Source organism: Muscardinus avellanarius, assembly GCF_963383645.1.
Source record: "Muscardinus avellanarius genome assembly, chromosome: 1".
NCBI lineage: Eukaryota > Metazoa > Chordata > Mammalia > Rodentia > Gliridae > Muscardinus > Muscardinus avellanarius.
In genome coordinates, this window is record NC_137786.1 from 142,093,624 (window position 1) to 142,114,741 (window position 21,118).

Consider the following 21,118-nt stretch of genomic DNA (forward strand, 5'->3'; position numbering starts at 1 on the left):
GCTCTATAGTATAGCTTGAAGTCTGGGATTGTAATGCCTCCTGCATGTTTCTTATTGCTGAGAATTGCTTTGGCTATTCTGGGTCTTCTCTTTCTCCATATAGAGTTCATGATTGATTTTTCTAGGTCTCTGAAGAATGTCGCTGGTATTTTAATGGGAATTGCATTGAATCTATGGATCAGTTTTGGTAGAATGGCCATTTTGATGATATTTATTCTGCCTATCCATGAGCATGGGAGATCTTTCCATCTTCCAAGGTCTTCTTCAATTTCTTTCTTTAATGTTTTATAGTTTTTGTTGTAGAGGTCTTTTTCATCTTAGGTTAGGTTTATTCCTAGGTATTTTATTGGTTTTGAGGTTATAGTGAATGGAATTGTTTTGTTGTTGTTGTTGTTGTTGTTGTTGTTGTTGTTGTTGTTTCTTTCATTATGGATTCATTGTTAACCAAATGACTTCTGGAGCTGATTGACAAATTCAGCAAAGTTGCAGGATACAAAATCAACCTAAAGAAATCAGTGGCTTTTCTTTAAGTAGGATTTTTTTTAATGCAGTTGTTCCCAGAGAATTTTGAGTGACATTTGAGGAATAAGACCTGTCTTATACGTGAAGACAGTTTCTCTATGATGTTCCCTAGACTTGGTGTTGGCCCTTGCCAGAGATCTCTATTTTTACAGCTCTGTGCGTCATTGTCATTTCCAGCTGATAGATGTCTGAATGCAGAAATCACATCCTTCCTGTTGTAGGACATGTGGGGCTTGGCTCCCACAGCCGGGCAGACAGCAGGGGAGGTCACTGAGAAGGGGAGGTCAGGCTGTTAACTCTTCCCTTGTCCCCCACAACATTTAACTGTGATAGATTTATTTGCTACGATTGTTGGGCCCATTCTGGTTTTACCTTTCCTGTCTTCAGCCTCCTCACAGCCTTTCTGTTTAGTTTGACATCTACTTCCATCCTGATTTTCCAAACTGTGTTCTCCTTTGTTTCCTCTGCATCCTCTCTAGTGGCCTCTTCTGTCTTGCGTTTCCAATTCTTTTTTTGTTGTTTATATTGTTTTTACCCAATATGAAAGATATCTTCCTCCCAAACTATCCATGGCCTTCTGTTACTTTCTGATCCCTTCTCTTCTTTTCCTGCCCCTCTATCTTCTCTCCTTTATTTTCTTTCACTTTTTGGGGGGAGGAGGTATCACAGGAATTAAACACAGGGGCATTCTACATCCAAGCTTACATCCCTGACCTTTTTATTTTTTGTTTTGAAATAGGATCTCATTCGGTTACTGAGAGTCTTTCAATGTTGCTGAGGCTCCTCCAGAATCCACATCCTCCTGTCTCAGCCTTCCAAGTACTGAGATAACAGGCGTGTGCCACCACACCCGGCCTTCCACTGTGTGTGTGTGTGTGTGTGTGTGTGTGTGTGTGTGTGTGTGTGTGTGGTACTAGGGATGGAACCCAGGGCCATTTTACCTCAGAGCTTTTTAGTCTTTATTTTGAAACAGGGTCTCACTGAGTTCAGAGGGCCTCACTAAGTAGCTGAGGCTGTCCATGATCCGAGATTCTCCTATTTCAGCCTCCCCAAATGCTGAGATTAGAAGCCTGTGCCATCACACCCAGATAAAATGCATTCTTGTACTCTTGTAATCTCAGCATTTGGGAGGCTGAGACAGGAGGATCGTGGTTTGCGGACAGCCTCTGCTACTTAGTGAGGCCCTCTGCAACTCAGCGAGACCCTGTTTCAAAATAAAGAATAAAAAAATAAGGCTGGGGTGTCTCTCAGAGGTCAAATGCCCCTGGGTTCCATTCCCAGTACCGCAAAAAGAAAAAAAAAAAAAAGCATTCTTATGTCCATTTGTGAAATATACATTTACATAGCAGGTGCTGGGTTTAGGGCTTTGGAATATAGAAGTGAATGGTATAGACACCGCCCCAGTATTCATAGCCTTCACAGTGAATTTGACAGTTAATAGGTTATAATTGTGTAATGTTTTGAGAAGGACTGGTTGCTATGAGACCATGCAATTTGGGGACTTGCCCTAGTTTAAGTGGTCAGAAAAGCGTTCCTGACGGAAATCATTCTTAGCTAAAATCTAAAGGACGAGTAGCCATTTCTGATGGCAGCAGTATGTTCCAGAAACCAGTTCCCTAATCTCAGTATTCCAGCCACATTGGCTTTCTTTTCACTATTTGAGTATACCATGCTTCTCCCCACCCCTTTAGACGTAAGATGCAAGTGACCAGCTCTTCTCATTCTCACCCAGGCTGATTCTTGTCTGTAACCTTCTCTTCTCAGGCCACTGGGTTAGAGCTCTTGGTGTCATTGGTCCCTCTGTCTCTCTCTGTCTCTGTCTCTGTCTCTGTCTCTGTCTCTGTCTCTCTCTCTCTCTCTCTCTCCCCCTCTCTCCCTCCGTCCCTCCATCTCTCCCTCCCTCCCTTCCTTTCTCATTCCTCTCTCCCTCCCTTTTTTCCTCCCTCTCTTTTGGTTTTTGAGACAGGGTCTCTACAGATTGCCCAGGCTGCCCTTGAACTTAGAATCTTTCCGCCTCAGACTCCTTGGATTACAGATGTGCACCACTGTGCCTTCTGCTTCCTCTTTCTTTAGCCTCTCAGCCTGGCTGACTGATGGAGCTCAGTATTGATTAGTTACCACCCACATCTCCAGCAGACTGTGTACCCAGTACTAAACCTCGATGACTAGACCTGTAGCTGAGGCCAAGTATTGAAATGTATTATTTCAGAAACGGCTGCTTCTGCCAAAAGGTCTAATAGGCAGGAGACCACAAGACCCTTCACCTCTTGCTGATTCTCTTTGATTACAGAGACATGGCACTTGCAAAGACTTAAAAAACTTGTTTTGTGCTTAGGAGCTAGAGTGGGTGTACAGACAAAAAGGCTACTTCCTGAAGTGTTTATGCAAAGGATCATTTTTAGAGAGTTATGCGGAGTGGAATTGGGTCTGACGTCAATTCTCAGTGTGTCTTCTCTCCCCTGGAGGAATAGCCCATATGTAGAAACAGATGTGAGACTTAAGTCTTTTTTACGTATAAAAAATGCTGGGAGAGAATGAGAAGATTCCTGTGAGGTAGAAACTGGGGTGTGGGGGTGGAGAAACAGTTAATTGTAAGCCAAAGATGACCAAGTTATGCCTAAATGCACTTTTTTTGGGGGGTACTGGGGATTAAAACCAGGGGCATTCTACTTTTGAGCTACACCCCCCACCTTTTTTAATTTTTATTTTGAAACAGGGTCTTGCTGGATTGATGAGAGCCTCACTACTAGCTGAGGCTGTTTTCAAATCTGCGATCCTTCTGTCTCAGCCTCCCAAGTACTGGGATTACAAATGTATGCCACCATACCTGACTTTTTTTGTTTGTTTGCTTAATGCCGGTGATCGAACCCACGGACATTCTTCCTCTGAGCAACACTCCCAGACCTTTTTATTTTTATTTCAAAACAGAGTCTCTAAATTGCTGGGGGGCTTGCTGAGGCTGGCCTCAAAGCTGTGATCCTCCTTTCTCAGCCTCCCAAGTACTAGGATTAAGGTGTGAGCCACTGCACCTGGCCAGAGATCACTTTTTTTGTGTGTACTACAGAGAATTGAACCCAGGGGCATTCTACTTCCCTACCTCCAAGTGACTATACTCTCAGCCATGTTTTATTTTATTTTGAAATAGGGTCTCACTATGTTGATGAGAGTCTCAGTACTTGGTGAGGCTGTCCTCAAACCTATAATCCTGCTGTCTCAGCCTCCCAGGTACTAGGATTACAGGCATGTGGTACCACACATGGCGCAGAGATCACTTTTGATGGCAAAATGTTACAGCTCTCCCACTGTGGGGGTTGAGACCAGAGTGCCTGGTAGCCTAGGGAAGGCTCTACTAAGGGGACACTGGCCTCCAGTTCTCCTACCCTCAGACCAGGAGCTGGAGCACAGGCTGGGGAGGGAGGACTCAGGTTGTTCTCAGCCACTCTGGCCAGCAGGCTGCTCCTGTGATGCCACCATCTTGTTCTTTTTTTTATTTTTATTTATTTATATATATTTTTTGTGGTACTGGGGATTAAACCCAAGGGCATTCTACCTCTGAGCTACATCCCCAGCCCCATTTTTTATTCTTTATTTGAAACAGGGTCTCACTAAGTTGCAGAGGGCCTCACTAAGTAGTAGCTGAAGCTGGCCACAAACCACAATCCTCCTGTCCCAGCCTCCCAAGTCCTGGGATTACAAGCATGGACCGCCATGCCCGGCTCACCGTGTTCTTTTTAAAGAATACCTTGGCTTGTCTGGACCATCTGCTCCTTCACACACGTTTTAGAATTAGCTTGTAAAGTTTCACAAGCCTCTTGAGATTTTGATTGAGACTGTATTTAATATATCAGTCCATTTATTTAGAATTGACATCCTTATGATTGTGAGTTTTTCAACTAGGAATAAGGTATGCACATTAGTAAGATCTACTTTATAGTCCATCAAATATTTCCTTGAAGTAAAAATTCACTGCTTTAATGATTTTTATTGTGACAATATATATATATATATATATATATATATATATGTAACAAAGTTTATCATTTTAAGTTATTTAATTTGTTGACTTTTAGTATATTCATAATGTACAACTATCACCAGTAACTACTTTTAGAACATTTTATCACCCTTCTCCTCCTAGAAAATTCATGCCCTTAAACAGTCACTCCAACAGCCCTCTGCTTCCTGTCTTGGAGGATTTGCCAGTGTGGACACCTCATATAAATGGAGTCGTACAGTGTGAGGCCTTTGCTGTCTGGCTCCAATCACTTAGCGTGTTTCTAAGGTCATCCAAGGTTTAGCATGTACCAGAATTCCATTCCTTTTTATGGCTGAATCCTATTGTATGGATTATAATATAAATTAATCAGTTGATGGTCATTTGTCAACTTAAAAAATGGCCCATCGCCAGGGTGGTGGCGCACACTTGTAATCCCCGTGTTTGGGAGGCGGAGACAGGAGGATCGCGCAGGTTCGAAGCCAGCCGTGCTGGCTTAAGAGACCCTGTTTCCAAATTTAAAAAAGTATAAAATAGGTCTGGGAGTGTAGCTCGGAGGTAGAAGGGTTTCCAGGAACCCCAGTACTACAAAAAAAAAAAAAAAAAAAAATTGAACCCAGCCATGCTTGTAATCCCCATGTTTAGGAGGCTGAGACAGGAGGATCGCGCAGGTTCGAAGTCAGCCTCAGTTACTTAGTGAGGCTCTCAGCAATTTAGTGAGACCCTGTTTCCAAATAAAATATAAAATAGGTCTGGGAGTATAGCCCGGAGGTAGAAAGCCTCTGGGTCCCATCCCTAGTACCACCAAAGGAAAAAAAATGAGCCCAGATTCATAATTTTTTTTTTTTTTTTTTTTTTTTTGCGGGTCTGGGGATGGAACCCAGGGGCATTCTACCTCCGAGCTACAGGCCCTGCCCTATTTTTTATTCTTTATTTTGAAACCGGGTCTCACTGAGTTGCAGAGGACCTCACTAAGTAGCTGAGGCTGTCTGCGAACCGTGATCCTCCAGGTCTCAGCCTCCCGAATGCTGGGATTACAAGCGTACGCCACCACGCCCAGCTCAGATTCTTTTTTTTTTTTTTTTTGGTGGTACTGGGGTTCCTGGAAGCCCTTCTACCTCCGGGCTGCACTCCCAGACCTATTTTTACATTTTTATTTGGAAACAGGGTCTCCTAAGCCAGCGCACGCCGCTGGCTTTGAACCTGCGCGATCCTCCTGTCTCTGCCTCCTAAGCGGGGGGATTACAAGCATGCACCACCACGCCCGGCATCAGATTCATAATTTTTTATAAAGCACTCTGCCTAGCCAGGTTTGGTGTTTTGCACTTGTAACCCCAGCATTTGGGAGGCTGAGACAGGAGGATTGCGGTTTGTGGACAGCCTCAGCTACTTAGTGAGGCCCTTTGCAACTCAGTGAGACCCTGTTTGAAAATAAAGAATAAAAAATAGGGTTGGGGATATACCTCAGAGGTAGAACACCCCTGGGTTCTATCACCAATACTGCAAAAAAATAAAAAATAAAAAAGCACTCTCCCATCTTTTATTAGATGTATTCCGAGATAGATGTTTTCAAATACTTGTAAATTATATTATTATAAAATATCATTTATGAGCCAGTTGTAGTAGCACATGCTTGTAATCCCAGCATTTGGGAGGCTGAGACAGGAAGATTGGTGTTCTCATACGGCGTCAATTACTATTTAGTGGGGCTTTTTGCAACTCAGTGAGACCTTGTTTCAAAATAAAGAATAAAAAAATAGGGCTAGCGCCAGACGTGGTGGTGCAAGCTTGTAATCCCCGCGCTTGGGAGGCGGAGACAGGAGGATCGCACTGGTTCAAAGCCAACCGTGCTGGCTTAAGAGACCCTGTTTCCAAAAAAAAAAAAATAGCTTAGAAGTGTAGCCCGGAGAAGGTCTTCCAGGAACCCCCAGTACCACAAAAAAAAAAAAAAAAAAAAAAATAGGGCTAGGGGTGTAGCTCAGAGGTAGAATGCCCCTGGGTTCCATTCCCAGTACCACAAAAAGTAAAGCAAAATACCATTTATTGCTATTAAACAGAAATTGAATTGATGCAAACATTGATTTTACATCCTATAAGTCTACTTAATAACTCCAGAAATTTGCTGGATGCAGTGGTACAGACTGTAGTGCTAGCTATTTAGGAGGCTGAGGCAGGAGGATAATTTTTAAAAATTTTTTATTGGTCAGTTGTATTCATACATCTTAATGGGATAAAAGATGATGGGGACATACATGCACACATCACCCAGTTAGCCCTTATTCCTTTCTCGCCCCCATTCCCTCCCCATCCCTCCTTTCCATGCTTGGTTTAGTGATTGATATGTTTGTTTAAATACATCATGTGCTTTAGGGAGTTTCCCTCTTACCCCTTCTCATACCTTCAGTTAGGTCGCCTTATTTACTCCTCTCTAGAATCTTCTTCCTAATCTAGAGTTCCTCCTGTTACCCATTTCTTCCTAGCTTTGGCATATTAGGGAAAGCATCCAATTTCTTATTTTTTGTGACTGACTAACCTCACTTAGCATAATGTCCTCCAGTTCTATCCATTTCCCTGAAAATGATGTAATTGAGTTTTTTCTGATGGCTGAGTAAAATTCCACTGTGTACATATCCCACAGTCTTGTAATCCATTCATCTGTTGATGGACATCTTGGCTGGTTCCATAGTTTGGCTATGGTGAATTGTGCAGCTGTGAACATAGATACACATGCATTAGTTTGGTGGTTTGGTTTCCTTTCTTCTGGGTATCTACCCAGAAGTGGTATTGCTGGATCAAATGGTAAAGTTTATTCCCATTCTTCTGAGGATCAGGAGAATCATTTGAACCCAGGAGTTCTCAAGACCAGCCTGGGCAGCATAGGGAGAGCTGATCTAAAAAAAATAAACATTCACCAGGTGTGGTTGAGGGCAGAATGATCCTGGATTCAATCTCCAGAATAACAATAACTATAAAATTTCCCTATAGATTCTTTTGGGCTTTTTGTATAAGAATCAAATCATTGTAATGAATAAGTTTTGCCTCTCTGTATTTTTTGTGCCTTTTGCTTTATTTAATGTTAATTTCCTGTCTATAACCTCTAGTATAATGTTTTAGAAGAGTGATACCAAGTAACCTGACTCCTGATCCCAAAGGAAATACTTTCAGCCCTTACCATTAAATATGAGCTTTGCTCTATATCTATTCATATATCAGGTGGTTTCTATCTTAGCTGAAGCCTGATAATCTAAGGTTTCACTTTTTGGTTGTACGTTTTTATGGTGCTGGGGATTGAACTCAAGGGCTAGCACTAAGGGCTTTACCACTAAGCTACACCCCAGCCCTGCTTTTAATTTTTTTTTTCTGCAGTACCTGGGATTGAACCCAGAGACATTCTACCTCCAAGCTACACCCCCAGCCCTATTTTTTATTCTTTATTTTGGAACAGGGTCTCCCTAAGTTGCAGAGGGCCTCACTATGCAGCTGAGGCTGTCCGCAAACTGTGATTCTTCTGTCTCAAATTCCCAAGTGCTGGGATTATAAGCGTGTGCCACCATGCCTGGCTTCTGGTTTTAATTTCTAAGAAACATCAACATGGGCTTCTTAGCGCTTCTTTCTTCTCTCTTTACTTTTTCAGTCATGTTTTTCAGTCTTAAGGTAGGCTTTTGAAGTCACACTGACCCAGTTCCAAATATGGCTCTGATATATGCTCACTGTGTTTTGGTCAGAAATGTAAATCCTTTTAAGGCAGAAAACTGGGTCTTATTTTTCCTATGTCTTTAGCTCTAACTTAATGCCTAGTATATCATAGAGGCCTCAAATATATATGTTAAAAATGAAGTTAAGAGCCGGGCGTGGTGGCGCACGCTTGTAATCCCCGCGCTTGGGAGGCGGAGACAGGAGGATCGCGCAGGTTCGAAGCCAGCCGCGCGCGCTGGCTTAGGAGACCCTGTTTCTAAATAAAAATATAAAAATAGGTCTGGGAGTGTAGCCCAGAGGTAGAAGGGCTTCCAGGAACCCCAGTACCACCAAAAAAAAAAAAAAAAAAAAAAAAAAAGAAGTTAATTTGAGTCTTAACTTCCTCATTTATAAAATTGGAGCAATCTCTTATAGGTTTTGTTATTATGATTTTAAAATAATGTAGGCTGGGCGTGGTGGCACACGTTTGTAATCCCCACACTTGGGAGGCTGAGACAGGAGGATCGCACAGGTTCAAAGCCAGCCTCAGCTACTTAGGCTCTCAGCAACTTAGTGAGACCCTGTGCTTTCAGCAACGTAGTGAGACTGTTTCCAAAAAAAAAAAGGTCTGGGAGTAGAAAGCCTCTGGGTCCCACCCCCAGTACCACCCCCCCAAAAAAAATAATAATGCATGTATCATAGTTGGCATGTAAAAAATTGAAAAATATTAGTTTCCTTTTCTTGAGATTCACTTTCTTTAGCTATTCACATTAGTAATTTGTTTTCCATCTCTCTGTGTGTGTGTGTGTGTGTGTGTGTGTGTGTGTGTGTGTGTGTGTGGTGCTGGGGATTGAACCCAGGGGCATTGTACCTCTGAGCTATACCCCTAACCCTATTTTATTTTTTAGTTTTGAAACAGGGTCTCACTAGGTTGGGGAGGGCCTAAGTTTCTGAGACTGTCCTTGAACCTGTGATCCTCCTGTCTCAGCCTCCCAAGTACTGGGATTACAAGTGTGGGCTCCATACCTGGCTTGTTTTCTATCTTTGAGATTTACTTAACCTCATAGAAACTTGTATCTTTTTTAACTTTTAGAAATTAAAAAGGATTGAAAATTTTGCTGTGGCTGCTAAATATTCTGATGGCTTGGAGATAATGGGGAGAATGTGCTTTTAATATGAAATGAACTATTGAAGCACAGAAGGATCCTACAGATGGTATAGCATATTCCATTGAATTAGTCAATTTTGTAAGGAGCATAGTACCACCATGTTTTTAAATGAAATGTATTGATATTCTCTAATGAGCTCTGGTATATCCATGTTGTGTGCAATTGAAGGACTCTAGTTCTACTAATATTAGTTATTTCCATTGTCTCCTTCACTCCTCGTTTCTGATATCTCAGTTGTACTGAGGGACAGTTCCAGAGTTACTGTTAATGCTGTTGACTTTTTTTTTGAAGGAGATGATAGACATGATATTGCTGTATCATCTGTGAGGTACAGTGTAAACAAACCTCTCATGTTTTTTTCAGGAGTGTCAGGGTTTCTTTAAATATTAACATCAGTGTTTAGTCACGCTTTTTTAATCTCTGGAATAAGAAGTGATAGACTGGATGGGGGCAATATTAAGCAGAAGAAGGGGTTTCCGGAGGTAGATTGTGGACTCACAGTGGTCATAACTGTGGGGATAGAGGGACTTAAGAACCTACACTATAATCCGAATACCCAAAGCTTACATACATGCTTGGCTGCGCGAGTACGTACTCAACCCCCAAAAGTGTAGATAATACCTGATGTTCTTACCTGAGTAGACAGAACACAGGTAGCATTGTCTGAGGGCACAGGTGTTTGTTCTCAGTGGAAATTCTTAGGATTGCAATTGAAGTACCGCACTCTGCAGGGACCTTCGCAGTTACTGATGAAGAGTGACTTTTCTCTGTTTCAGATTGACATCAGTAAATGTCATTATTTAGTGGATCTGGACACTATGAGAGAAACACCCCGGGAGCCAAAATATTCATCTAATCGAGAAGAATGGATCAGCTTGGCCCACAGACCATTCCTCGATGCTTCTAGGTATGTGGCTTTAATCCTAAGAGACCTACTACACTGAGGATGAAAATTGAATTCTAGGATTTAATAACTTCCAGTCCTGGGCTGACTCTTATAGCTGTCATTTTCTTTTTGGGCCCAACACAAGACATCATTTTGTCTATGTCTGGAGAAATCTAAAAGAGTGCTATCATTTTCAAGGAACCAGAATGCAAAATGTACTGTGCTATCTCCCAAATAAGAGGTTTCTTTCTTTCTTTTTTTTTTCTTTCTTTTTTTAGTATTGGGGATGGAACCCAGGGGCATTTTACCTCCAAGCTACACTCCTAGCCCTATTTTTTTTATGCTTTATTTTGAAACAGGGTCTCACTGAGTTGCAAAGAGCCTTATTAAGTAGTAGCTGAGGCTGTCTGCAAACCACTATCATCCTGCCTCAGCCTCCCAAATGCTGGATTACAAGCGCGCACCACCGCCTGTCTCTCTCTTTTTTTTTTTTATAGTATTGTTTATTTTGAAATAAGGTCTCAGTTGTAGAGGGACTCACTTAAGTAGCTGAGGCTAGCTGCAAACAGAAACCCTTCTGTCTAAGGGTTTTGAAGAGTGCATATCCATGCCCAGCTCAAATGAGAGATTTCTAAGTAATACAGATAGCTCTGCTGTGGAAAACTCAAATTCTTGTTCAACTGAGGAACTGGATTTCAAATTTTATTTAATCTCAGTTTCAATCTGAATAGCAATACCCAGCTAATGGCCATTGTACTAGACAGACAGTATAAAATAGTACCAGGTAGCTAGGCGTGGTGACGCACACTTATCGTCCCAGTACTTGGGAGGCTGAAAAGGAGGATCGCGGGTTCAAGGCTAGCCTTAGCAATTTAGTGAGGCTCTCAGCAACTTAGTGAGACCCTATTTTGAAATAAAAGTAAAATAGGGCTGGGGGTATAGCCTGGAGGTAGGATATCCTTGGGTTCACTTCCCAGTAACACACACACACACACACACACACACACACACACACACACACACACAAGCTTAGTAGAAGGTAGCCTTTTAGTGTGAGAGAATCTGGAAGTTCTCTTCCCGATTCTTTCACTCACTAGGGGTGGAACCCAGAGGCATTCTACCTCCAAGCTACACACCCAGCCTGATTTTATTTCTTATTTGGAAACAAGGTCTCATGGGTTGCTGAGAGCCTCACTGTTTTGTTGAGGCTGGCTTTGAACCTGCGCTCCTCCTGTCTCAGGCTCCCAAGTACTGGGATTACAAGCATGCGCCACCACGCCTGGTTTGGAAATTCTCTTCTAGTAGTCTCAGTTTCACAGCGAGGTGGAAACAGGATTATCAGCTAAGAAGGAAGTGTAAGGGATGAGTTTTAGAGACTTAAGGAGAAAAAAGTTATGAAATAATTGAGAGTGAGAGATAAAAAGAACTAAAGTGAACTAAAGTCATGTAATTGAGAGGATCAAGAACCCATTCAAGTTTTTTTTTTTTTTTTTTTTTTTTTTTCACATCTGGGGATGGAACCCAGGGGCATTTGACCTCCCAGCTATACTCCCTGCCCTATTTTTTATTCTTTATTTTGAAACTGGGTCTCACTGAGTTGCAGAGGGCCTCACTAAGTAGCTGAGGCTGTCCTCGAACCGCGATCCTCCAGGTCTCAGCCTCCCGAATACTGGGATTATAAGCCTGTGCCACCACGCCCGGCTCCCCATTCAAGTTTTAAATGAAGCCACTTGGTCTTCTTCTCCAGCTGTATGTAGCCATAGTCACACTGGTAAGGTACAGAACAGATAAATTTAACCACTGTGTTTTCAATGTTTATTTATTTATTTGTTTGTTTTGGGCACTGAGGACTCACCCAAGTGGCACTCTACCTCTGAGCTACACCCCCCCCCCTATTTTATTTTTTATTTTGAAATAGGATCTTGCTAGCCGGGCGTGGTGGCGCACGCTTGTAATCCCCGCGCTTGGGAGGCTGAGACAGGAGGATCACACGGGTTCGAAGCCAGCCTCAGCTACTTAGTGAGGCTCTCAGCCACTTAGTGAGACCCTGTTTCCAAATAAAATATAAAAAAGGTCTGGGAGTATAGCCCGGAGGTAGAAAGCCTCTGGGGTTCCACCCCCAGTACCATGAAAAAAAAAAAAAAAGACACAGGAAATAGGATCTTGCTATGTTGCTGAGACTGACCTCAGGTCTGCAATCCTCCTATCTCAGATTTCCTAGTACTTGCATTACAAGCATGCACCACCATGCCTGGCTATATGTCTTTTGAGTTGAGAAAACTGTGCCATGAGACCTGAGCCTGGAAAGATCCCTATCTCTGAGGGGGAACAGTAGTAGATTTCCAACAGCGATCCTGGGGAGCGGGGCATGCCTTCAGAGGATCATTCTCCTAATTGTGCTCAGGGCATCATTTTCATGACCACATGCTAAGAAGGACAGGAATCAGTTGGATTAAGAACTGAAGGAGGAGACTTCCGGGAAGATGGCGACCGAGAAAAGCGGGGCTTAAGAGCCCCGCTAACAACAAATCTCCATTACCACAAAATCAGCGCCTTTCATAGCCAGAAAACACCATCACCAGTGAAACAAAAAATCACCAGGCTCCAGAGAGAAAGTGGACTGAGAACAGAGCCACAGAGGAGATAACCGGCCTCGCGCCCGAGGACGCAGCAGACGCGGCAGCAGCGCCATACTGCCGGCGGCACCGGCGAATTCACGGGACGGCTACAGCAAGCCGAGGTGAGCCACTGCGGAACAGCCAGGCGGGATTTCTCCGCGCAGAGAGCATCTAAAGCTCCCAGTGGCCGAGCTCAGCACACGCTGCAGGGATTCAGAGTAGAAATCAAAATCAAGAAGAAAAACGCCAGCCCCATAGCCGAGGGCGTAGCAGTGGCGCCATATTGCCACCGGCGGCAGCAGCACCGAATTCAGCGAGGCCAGTACAGCTACATCTGCGTACTCAAGAACAGTGAGTCAAATTGCGGGCCACAGAGGAGAAATCCCAGTAATGTACTCCCTGGGACTTGACCCAGTGGGGGAGGGGCGGTGGCAGAGATATCACACCATAGGAGAACATGCAACCTGGCACCCCCCACAGTCTAAAGCAGCCTCTATTGACTCTCTGGGTCGGAGACTCTGTGATAAAACCCAGTAAAGGAGTAGTGGGGTCCGAGATACTACTGACTCGAGATCCAGAGCACCTTAAGGGAAGTCATAGTGACCCAAGGGAAGAACCCAGAGAAGGCACAAACTTCCAAAATCATGGGAAAGAGGAATAATACTGGAGCAATTAATGCCCACAACCCCACAACATCAGAACCCGATAAAACAGAAAATCAGAGATTTCTAGAAGATCAAATCAGGAAAATAACTGTAGAAATAATAGAGGTGCTTCGAAAAGAACTCAGAGAGAGCCAAAAAGAGATAAAGGATGCAATTAATGAAGTAAAGGCCTCAATTCAAAGCCCAAACAACCGATTAGACCACATGGAGAACAGAATCTCGCTCTTAGAAGATGAGCAATCCAAAAATGAACTCATAGTTTCTAATCTAGAAAAAAATATCCGACAACAGGAATCTGATATTGAAGAAATATGGGCCCATTTTAAGAGAGCTAACCTAAGAATAATTGGAATAGAGGAGGGAAAAGAAAGTGAAACCAAAGGGATCAACAATCTCTTCAAAGAAGTAATAGCAGAAAATTTTCCAAACATAGAGCAAGAGGTTGATACAAAGGTCCAGGAAACTTATAGAACTCCCTTTAGACTGGATCAGAGAAGAGGATCCCCACGCCACATAATTGTCAAAATGACCAATGTGGAAGCCAAGCAGAGAATCTTAAAGGCAACAAAAACAAAGGGCCAAGTGACATTCAGAGGCAAACCAATTAGAATCACTCCGGACTTCCCAAATCAAGTCATGAGAGCCAGAAGGGCTTGGAGTAACATATTCCAAACTCTGAAAGAAAACAACTTCCAGCCAAAAATTTCCTACCCAGCAAAACTTTCTATCAAATTAGATGGAGAAATAAGAAGCTTCCATGACAAACAGAAACTGAAGGAATTTATGTCTTCAAAACCAGTGCTAGAGAAAATACTCAAAGAGATTAACTACAAAGAAGAAATAGGTAACACACACCAGAACCAGAGAAACAAGAGTTTCCATCCAACAGACAATTAAGATTGGTTATCTGTGGAGATTCATTATTTATGTTAGTCTTTTACCTATCTCTAAATGGTATTGTTTGCCTTTATTGTTGTTAATTTTTAGGATTTCTAGTTGGAATATTAATATACCTTCAGATATAGCAATTGGAAATATTTTATCCCATTCTATTAGTAACTGTTAACTCTGTTTACATTGTCTTTGGATATACAATTTTTTTTATTTTTTTATTTTTTAGGGAGTCTGTATACTCCTCTGTTGCCTGTGTCATTGAAATCATAACCAATAAATCACTGCCAATTTCAATGTTGTGAGGTTTTATGACCCATATTTTCTCCTAAAAGTTTATAGTCTTAAGATTTGTATTTAGGTCTATTATCTATTTTGAGTTAATATTTGTATATGGGATTAGGTAAGGGTCCAATTTTATTCTTTTCCATGTAATTATTATTTTTTAACAATATTTAGTTAAAAGATTATTATTTCCACCACCAAATGTTCATGGAAACCTTGTCAAAAATAATTTGACAATATAGGGAAGAATTTAGCTCTAGGCTTTTATTTAACTCCAATGGTTTATTTATCTGCCTTTAGAATAGTACTACACTGTTTCAATTATTGTAGCTTTATATGGTTTGAAATCAGAAAATATATATCTTCTAGCTTTGTTCTTTTTCAAGATCGTTTTGGGTACCTAGACTCCATATTCCATATTAGGATAGATTTTTTTCTGAAAAATAAATATATAAATATATGATAGTTTCACCTAAAAAATAGAAAAAAATATTCTCTGGTAAGAAAGAAAGCAAAAAGAAATATTGAAATGTTATCTTTAAGTCATCAAAAGCTTGGTATCAGACAAATGAAACTGTTATGTGAGATTATCATTTTTAATTTTTGATAAATTGCCATAATACTAGATGTCAACTACTAAGCCAAGCATGGGAGGGAGGGATAGGGAGAGAATGGGGTGGGATTGGGTGGGGGCTGACTGGGAAAAGTGTGCATGTATGTCTACAAAAGTATGTATCCTACTATGATGTATGAATACAGTGCACCAATAAAAAAAAAAAAAGAAAAAAAAAAAAAAAGAACTGAAGGAGGAGCTGGGCTTGGTGGTGCATGCATGCATGCTTGTAATTCCAGTACATGGGAGGCTGAGAAGGGAGGATCTCCAGTTTGTGGCCAGCCTCAGCTACTGAGTGAGGCTCTTTGCAACTTAGTGAGACCCTATTTCAAAATAAAGTATACAAAATAGGGCTTGGGTATAGCTTGGAGGTAGAATGTCTCTGGGTTCAATCTCCAGTACTGAAAAAAAGAAGAAGAAGGAGGAGGAGGAGGAGGAGGAGGAGGAGGAGGAGGAGGAGGAGGAGGAAGAGGAGGGGGAGGAGGGGAGGGGGAGGGGGAGGAAAGAAGAAGAAGGAAAAAAAAAAAAAGAAGAAGAAGAAGAAGGGCCGGGAGCAGTGGTACATGCTTGTAATCCCAGTATTTGGGAGGCTGAGACAGGAGGATCGCAGGTTCGAGGACAGCCTTGTCAAGTAGTGAGACTCTCATCAACCTAGTGAGAACTTGTTTCAAAATAAAAATAAAGCCGGGCGTGGTGGCGCATACTTGTAATCCCCACACTTGGGAGGCTGAGACAGGAGGATCGCACAGGTTCGAAGCCAGCCTCAGCTACTTAGTGAGGCTCTCAGCAACTTAGTGAGACCCTGTTTCCAAATAAATTATAAAATAGGTCTGGGAGTGTAGCCCAGAGGTAGAAAGCCTCTGAGTTCCATCCCCAGCACCACACACACAAAAAAATAAAAATAAAATAAAACAAAAATAAAATAGAGCTGGGAGTATAGTCACTTGGAGGTAGAATGTTCCTGGGTTTGATCCCCAGTATATATAATAATAAAGAATGAACTGAAGGAGGTACAGTCCTCATGGTGGTGTGCAGAGGAAGAGAGCACAGGATTTGAAGACCTGTGAACTGGCCATTGCTGTTAGTGCCTCTCTGACTTTCAAATTCCACATCAGTAAAACAGTGATAATGTCATAATGTCTTACCTTTTTTTTTCTCTTTTTTTAATGGTGCAGGGAATTGAACCCAGGCCTATTCTTTCTCTGAACTACTACAATCCCGGTTTGATTTTATTTTTTCTTTTAAAACAGGGTCTCATTAGGTTGCTGAGAATCTCACTAAGTTGCAGAGGCTCATTTCTAACCTGTGATCCTCATGTCTCACCCTCCCTAGTCCTGAGATTACAGGCATGCACCACCACACCTAACCACATCTGAACCTATTTTATGGGGTTATCATAAAGATTAAGTGAAAGTGTAAATATGAGAGTGCTTTTAAATTCTAAAGCATTATAGAGCCGGGCGTGGTGGCGCACGCTTGTAATCCCCGCGCTTGGGAGGCTGAGACAGGAGGATTGCACAGGTTCGAAGCCAGCCTCAGCTACTTAGTGAGGCTCTCAGCAACTTAGTGAGACCCTGTTTCCAAATAAAATATAAAATAGGTCTGGGAGTATAGCCCATAGGTAGAAGGCCTCTGGGTTCCACCCCAAGTACCACCAAAAAAAAAAAAAAAAAAAAAAAAAATTCTAAAGCATTATAGAAATGTTAGACCTTTGAATTAATTAGCCAGCTGCCTAGGTTTCCAAAAGTAAGTTGATTTTCTTTACACTTATCTTCCTCAGGTTTTCCTAGTATATATTGATTGATCTAAGGGCAAAAACAGCAGGATCCTTCAGCCCACTTTGCCACAGCAATGTATATCTGTCAGCACCATGACATCTTATGTTGCTGGCTCTGGGCCAATTAAGTTAGAGGTACTGTCAGAGCTGTCACTCTGAGCCTGTGCTTACTACGGGCACATGATCCTGATGTGCTTCCAGCCTGCTTACTAGGGCTATTACATTTTCTGTCTCTCTGAAAAGATGGCTTCCTAAAACTGAGCAAATTTTATACCAAGGAGAAACAATGGTATCCTGTGGATGTAATGGCCCACTCATGTCTTAGACGCTAGATTGGATGGGACTGAAGCATGAGTATTCTCTAGCTCTTTCTTAGGAAAGAAGATTTTAGTAAGCCTGTGGCACATAGTCATGTGAAATGTTCAGAAATGTAAGCAGATTGAAGTGTTTAAGTCCTTAAAATCTAAATCTGCTTTTCTTACGTTCACTTCTTTGCGATGCTTTCTTCTTTCTTCCATTGTCCATCATTCCGTCTGTCCATCCTCCACCCGATCGGCAAATGTTTACTGTGTACTGTGACAGGCTCGTGATGCATCTTAGGTGGATGATCAGTCTACACCAAGTTCTTGTCCTCTGGAACCCTTCAGTATAATGAGAAAGCTGGCATTAAACAGAAGTTAAGTGCTTTAAAGGTTACGTGCTGGGTGCTGTGAGGGGAGGGAACAGCAGGGAGGCACTTGTGCACTTAAGGCAGGTTAAGCAAGTTTAGAATCAGAAAGTCTTCCTTGAATAGCTCTTATTCCTGAGCACCAAGCTAGATTCTATAAGGAACGTAAATGAAGTAACTACACATAGACATTGCTCTTGAGTAACATAACTTTTGTAAGAACGCCTTGAAAATAGTGCTAAGACTGTAAATGTCCTAGAATTTCAAAGAAAGGAGAGACACTGAGAAGGCTTCCTGAAGAAAGTGGCATTTAACCTGAGACATAAAGGAAAAGTAAGATTAAATAAATGCTGAGCTGGGCGTGGTGGCACACGCTTGTAATCCCAGTACGTGGGAGGCTGAGGCAGGAGGATCACGGGTTCATGGGCAGCCTCAGCTCCTCAGTGAGGTCCTCTGCAACTTAGTGAGACCCTGTTTTAAAATAAAAAAAAATAAAATATGGCTGGGATGTAGCTCAAAGGTAGAACACCCCTGAGTTCAACCCCCAGAACCAAAAACAAACAAACAGCCACTGGTGGTAAAGAGGGAGATCTCACTGATTGAATCCTAGGAGGAGAAATCAGGAATGTAAATGAAAGAAGCCTGTTAGATGAGAGGGTCAAAACAAGCCTCAGGTCCATTATCAAAAATTTTAATTTACCACTTTGGCTGATTTTTTTTTTTTTATGTACTGGGGATTGAACCCAGGGGAATCTACCTCTGAGCTATATACCCAGCCCTATTTTTCACTCTTTATTTTGAAATAGGGTCTCACTAAATTGCAAAGGGCCTCACTAAGTAGCTGAGGCTGGCTGTGAACCTGCAATCTTCCTGTTTCAGCCTCCCAAGTACTGAGGTTATAAGCATGGGCCACCATGCCCAGCCACTTTGGCTGATTTTGAATTTGCTTTTATATAAAATAGAGCCAGGTACAGTGTCACACGCCTGTTACCCCGGTACTTGGGATGCTGAGACTGGAGTATCGCAGTTTTGATGCCAGCCTCAGCAACTTAATAAGGCTCTCAGCAACCTAGCAAGACCTTGTTTCCAAATAAGAAATAAAATCAGGCTGAGGGCATAGTTTGGAGGTAGAATGCCTCTGGGTTCCATCCCCAGTACCACACACACAAAAAAAGTAATCAGAATTCTTTTGAATGAAAAACAAGTCCTTTCCTGGGCAAATTGAGATATATGGTCATTCTGCTTTAACATGGCTAGAATAAAGAGGACTGTTCTCAAAAGGGATGGGAAGAACAACATATATTGCTATAGTTCCTTTGCCCTCATGTTCACCATATCGATTTTCCTATGGTTTACTTACTTGACTTGATTTGCTGATATTCCTTGTTGTTGTCTAGACTGGGCCTCAGCTTTCTGAAAGGGAAGAAATCAAGATAGTTGGAAGACAGTACCAGCATATTTGAAAAAAAAAATCATACTTTTTTTTTGGTGTGTGTGTCTGTGTGTGTGTGTTTGTGGTACTGGGGGTTGAACTCAGGGGCATTCTACCTCTAAGCTATATATCCCTTAGCCCTATTTTATTTTATTTTATTTTATTTTATTTTATTTTATTTTAAATAGGGCCTCACTAATTTCACATCTGGCCATGAACTTGTGATCCTCCTGTCTCAGCTTCCCAAGTAGTGGGATTGCAAGTGTGTGCCACCACACCCAGCAAAATCATACTCTTGAATTGGAGATTCCTCACAGAAAGAAGCAACCTAAAGATTATTAGGACAGCTTTGTGTTTGGGCCACATTTAAGAATTTTGAACATGAATATGTGAAGAAGCATGTTTTCCATTAAAATTGTCACAAGAAAGCAAAGCTTTTGCTCTTAAGACTCATGAAAAAGTACTTACTAAGGCCAAAGAGTATGCACCCACTCGGGAGAATGGCAGCCCAGGTGTTCTTTGAGTTTGCTGTGCCTGGCCATTTTCATAAAGTTATTATCAGAGTCCCAGGAAATTGAGTCTAAATTAGTTGATAATATCACTTTTTGTCTTTTTTTTTTTTTTCGGTACTGGGACTGGAACCCAGGAGCATTCTACCTCCGTACTACACCCCTGGCCCTATTTTTTATTCTTTATTTTGAAACAGGGTCTCACTGAGTTGCACAGGGCCTCACTAGGTAGTAGCTGAGGCTGTCTATGAACCGCGATCCTCCTGTCTCAGCCTCCCAAATGCTGGGATTACAAGTGTGCGCCACCACACCTGGTGATAGTGATATCACTTTTTAAACCAGAGATATTTGTCACCCTCTGGGTATCTCATATTACATACTTTCTGAAATAAAAGAGGATTTTTGTCTTTTTTTGAATCATGATATAATTGCTACTGGTGTAAATATCTTGAGAAGTGGGTGATTGTAATGCTTCTCTGAGATTCCCCAGAGAGAAGTGAAGGGAAAGTGTTGCAATAAACCACCAGCCCCGTGGTGGGTTTCTTTCTTAGTGTAGTGACAATGCTGGACTGCGGGAGCCTGGTGGGAAATGCCTTCCAACTTGTTTCCAAAGCTACAAGCAAGCTCTGCCGCTCTGGAGGCCAACTCCACATCCCTGTATCCATTTTTGTCCCATGTGATAGGATGATCTGGTGCATGGGAGCAATTTTCTCTGCCAGCATCTTGCTCCAGCATCAGCAGAACTATTCTTTCTGGAAGATATAATAAGACCATTGGAGTAATCATCAGAAGCATAATTTAGTTGGAAGCTTATCTTCCAGCTATTGCAGTATAACAACAATTTATTATTGTTTTCTCTCATTATCCTGGGAGTTGACTTGGCTCAACTGGGCTTTAGCCAGTTCTTAACCCAGTATCTCTTATGAATGCACCATCAAATGATGGCAAGGTCTGGAGACATCTCAAAGGCTTTCTCACTCACGTCTGGCAGTCGATGCTGGCTGTTGACTAGATCTCAGCTGTGGCTATCAGCCAGAACACCTACCCACATTTGGCTTTTCCATGTGGCCTGGGCTTCCTTACAGCATGGTGGCTGACTTCCAAGGGAATAAATGCATCCCAAGAGCTGAATAGCTTTTTATGATCTCTCCTTGGGAGTTGTGCAGTATCCCTCATCCTATTGGTTAGAAACAAGCCATGTGAATAATGCATGCTCAAGGGGAGAGGAATAGAATTCCCCTATCTGTGGGAGAAGTGCCAAACACTTTATGAACGTGTTTTAAAATCACCACAGCTCTTATAATGTCATTTTTCTTCCAAACTAAATAATTTTTCCTTCTAAAGGAGATTTCTTAGAAAAGAGACATATGGTATACAAATTAGCCCCGTAGGCTGTTTCCATCCGCAGCTTCTTA

General features: G+C 42.0%; 1 protein-coding gene across 4 annotated transcripts in view; it reads left to right on the forward strand.

The window, feature by feature from the left end:
- Positions 1-21,118, forward strand: part of ALG9 (ALG9 alpha-1,2-mannosyltransferase) — a gene marked incomplete at both ends in the record, with an annotated part of 94,099 nt that overhangs the window by 60,769 nt on the left and 12,212 nt on the right. For all 4 annotated transcript variants that reach the window (XM_080718070.1, XM_080718069.1, XM_080718071.1 and 1 more), the window contains one exon: positions 10,137-10,267. In XM_080718070.1, the coding sequence (XP_080574196.1) occupies positions 10,137-10,267 (131 nt within the window). The remainder of the gene's footprint in view (positions 1-10,136; positions 10,268-21,118) is intronic.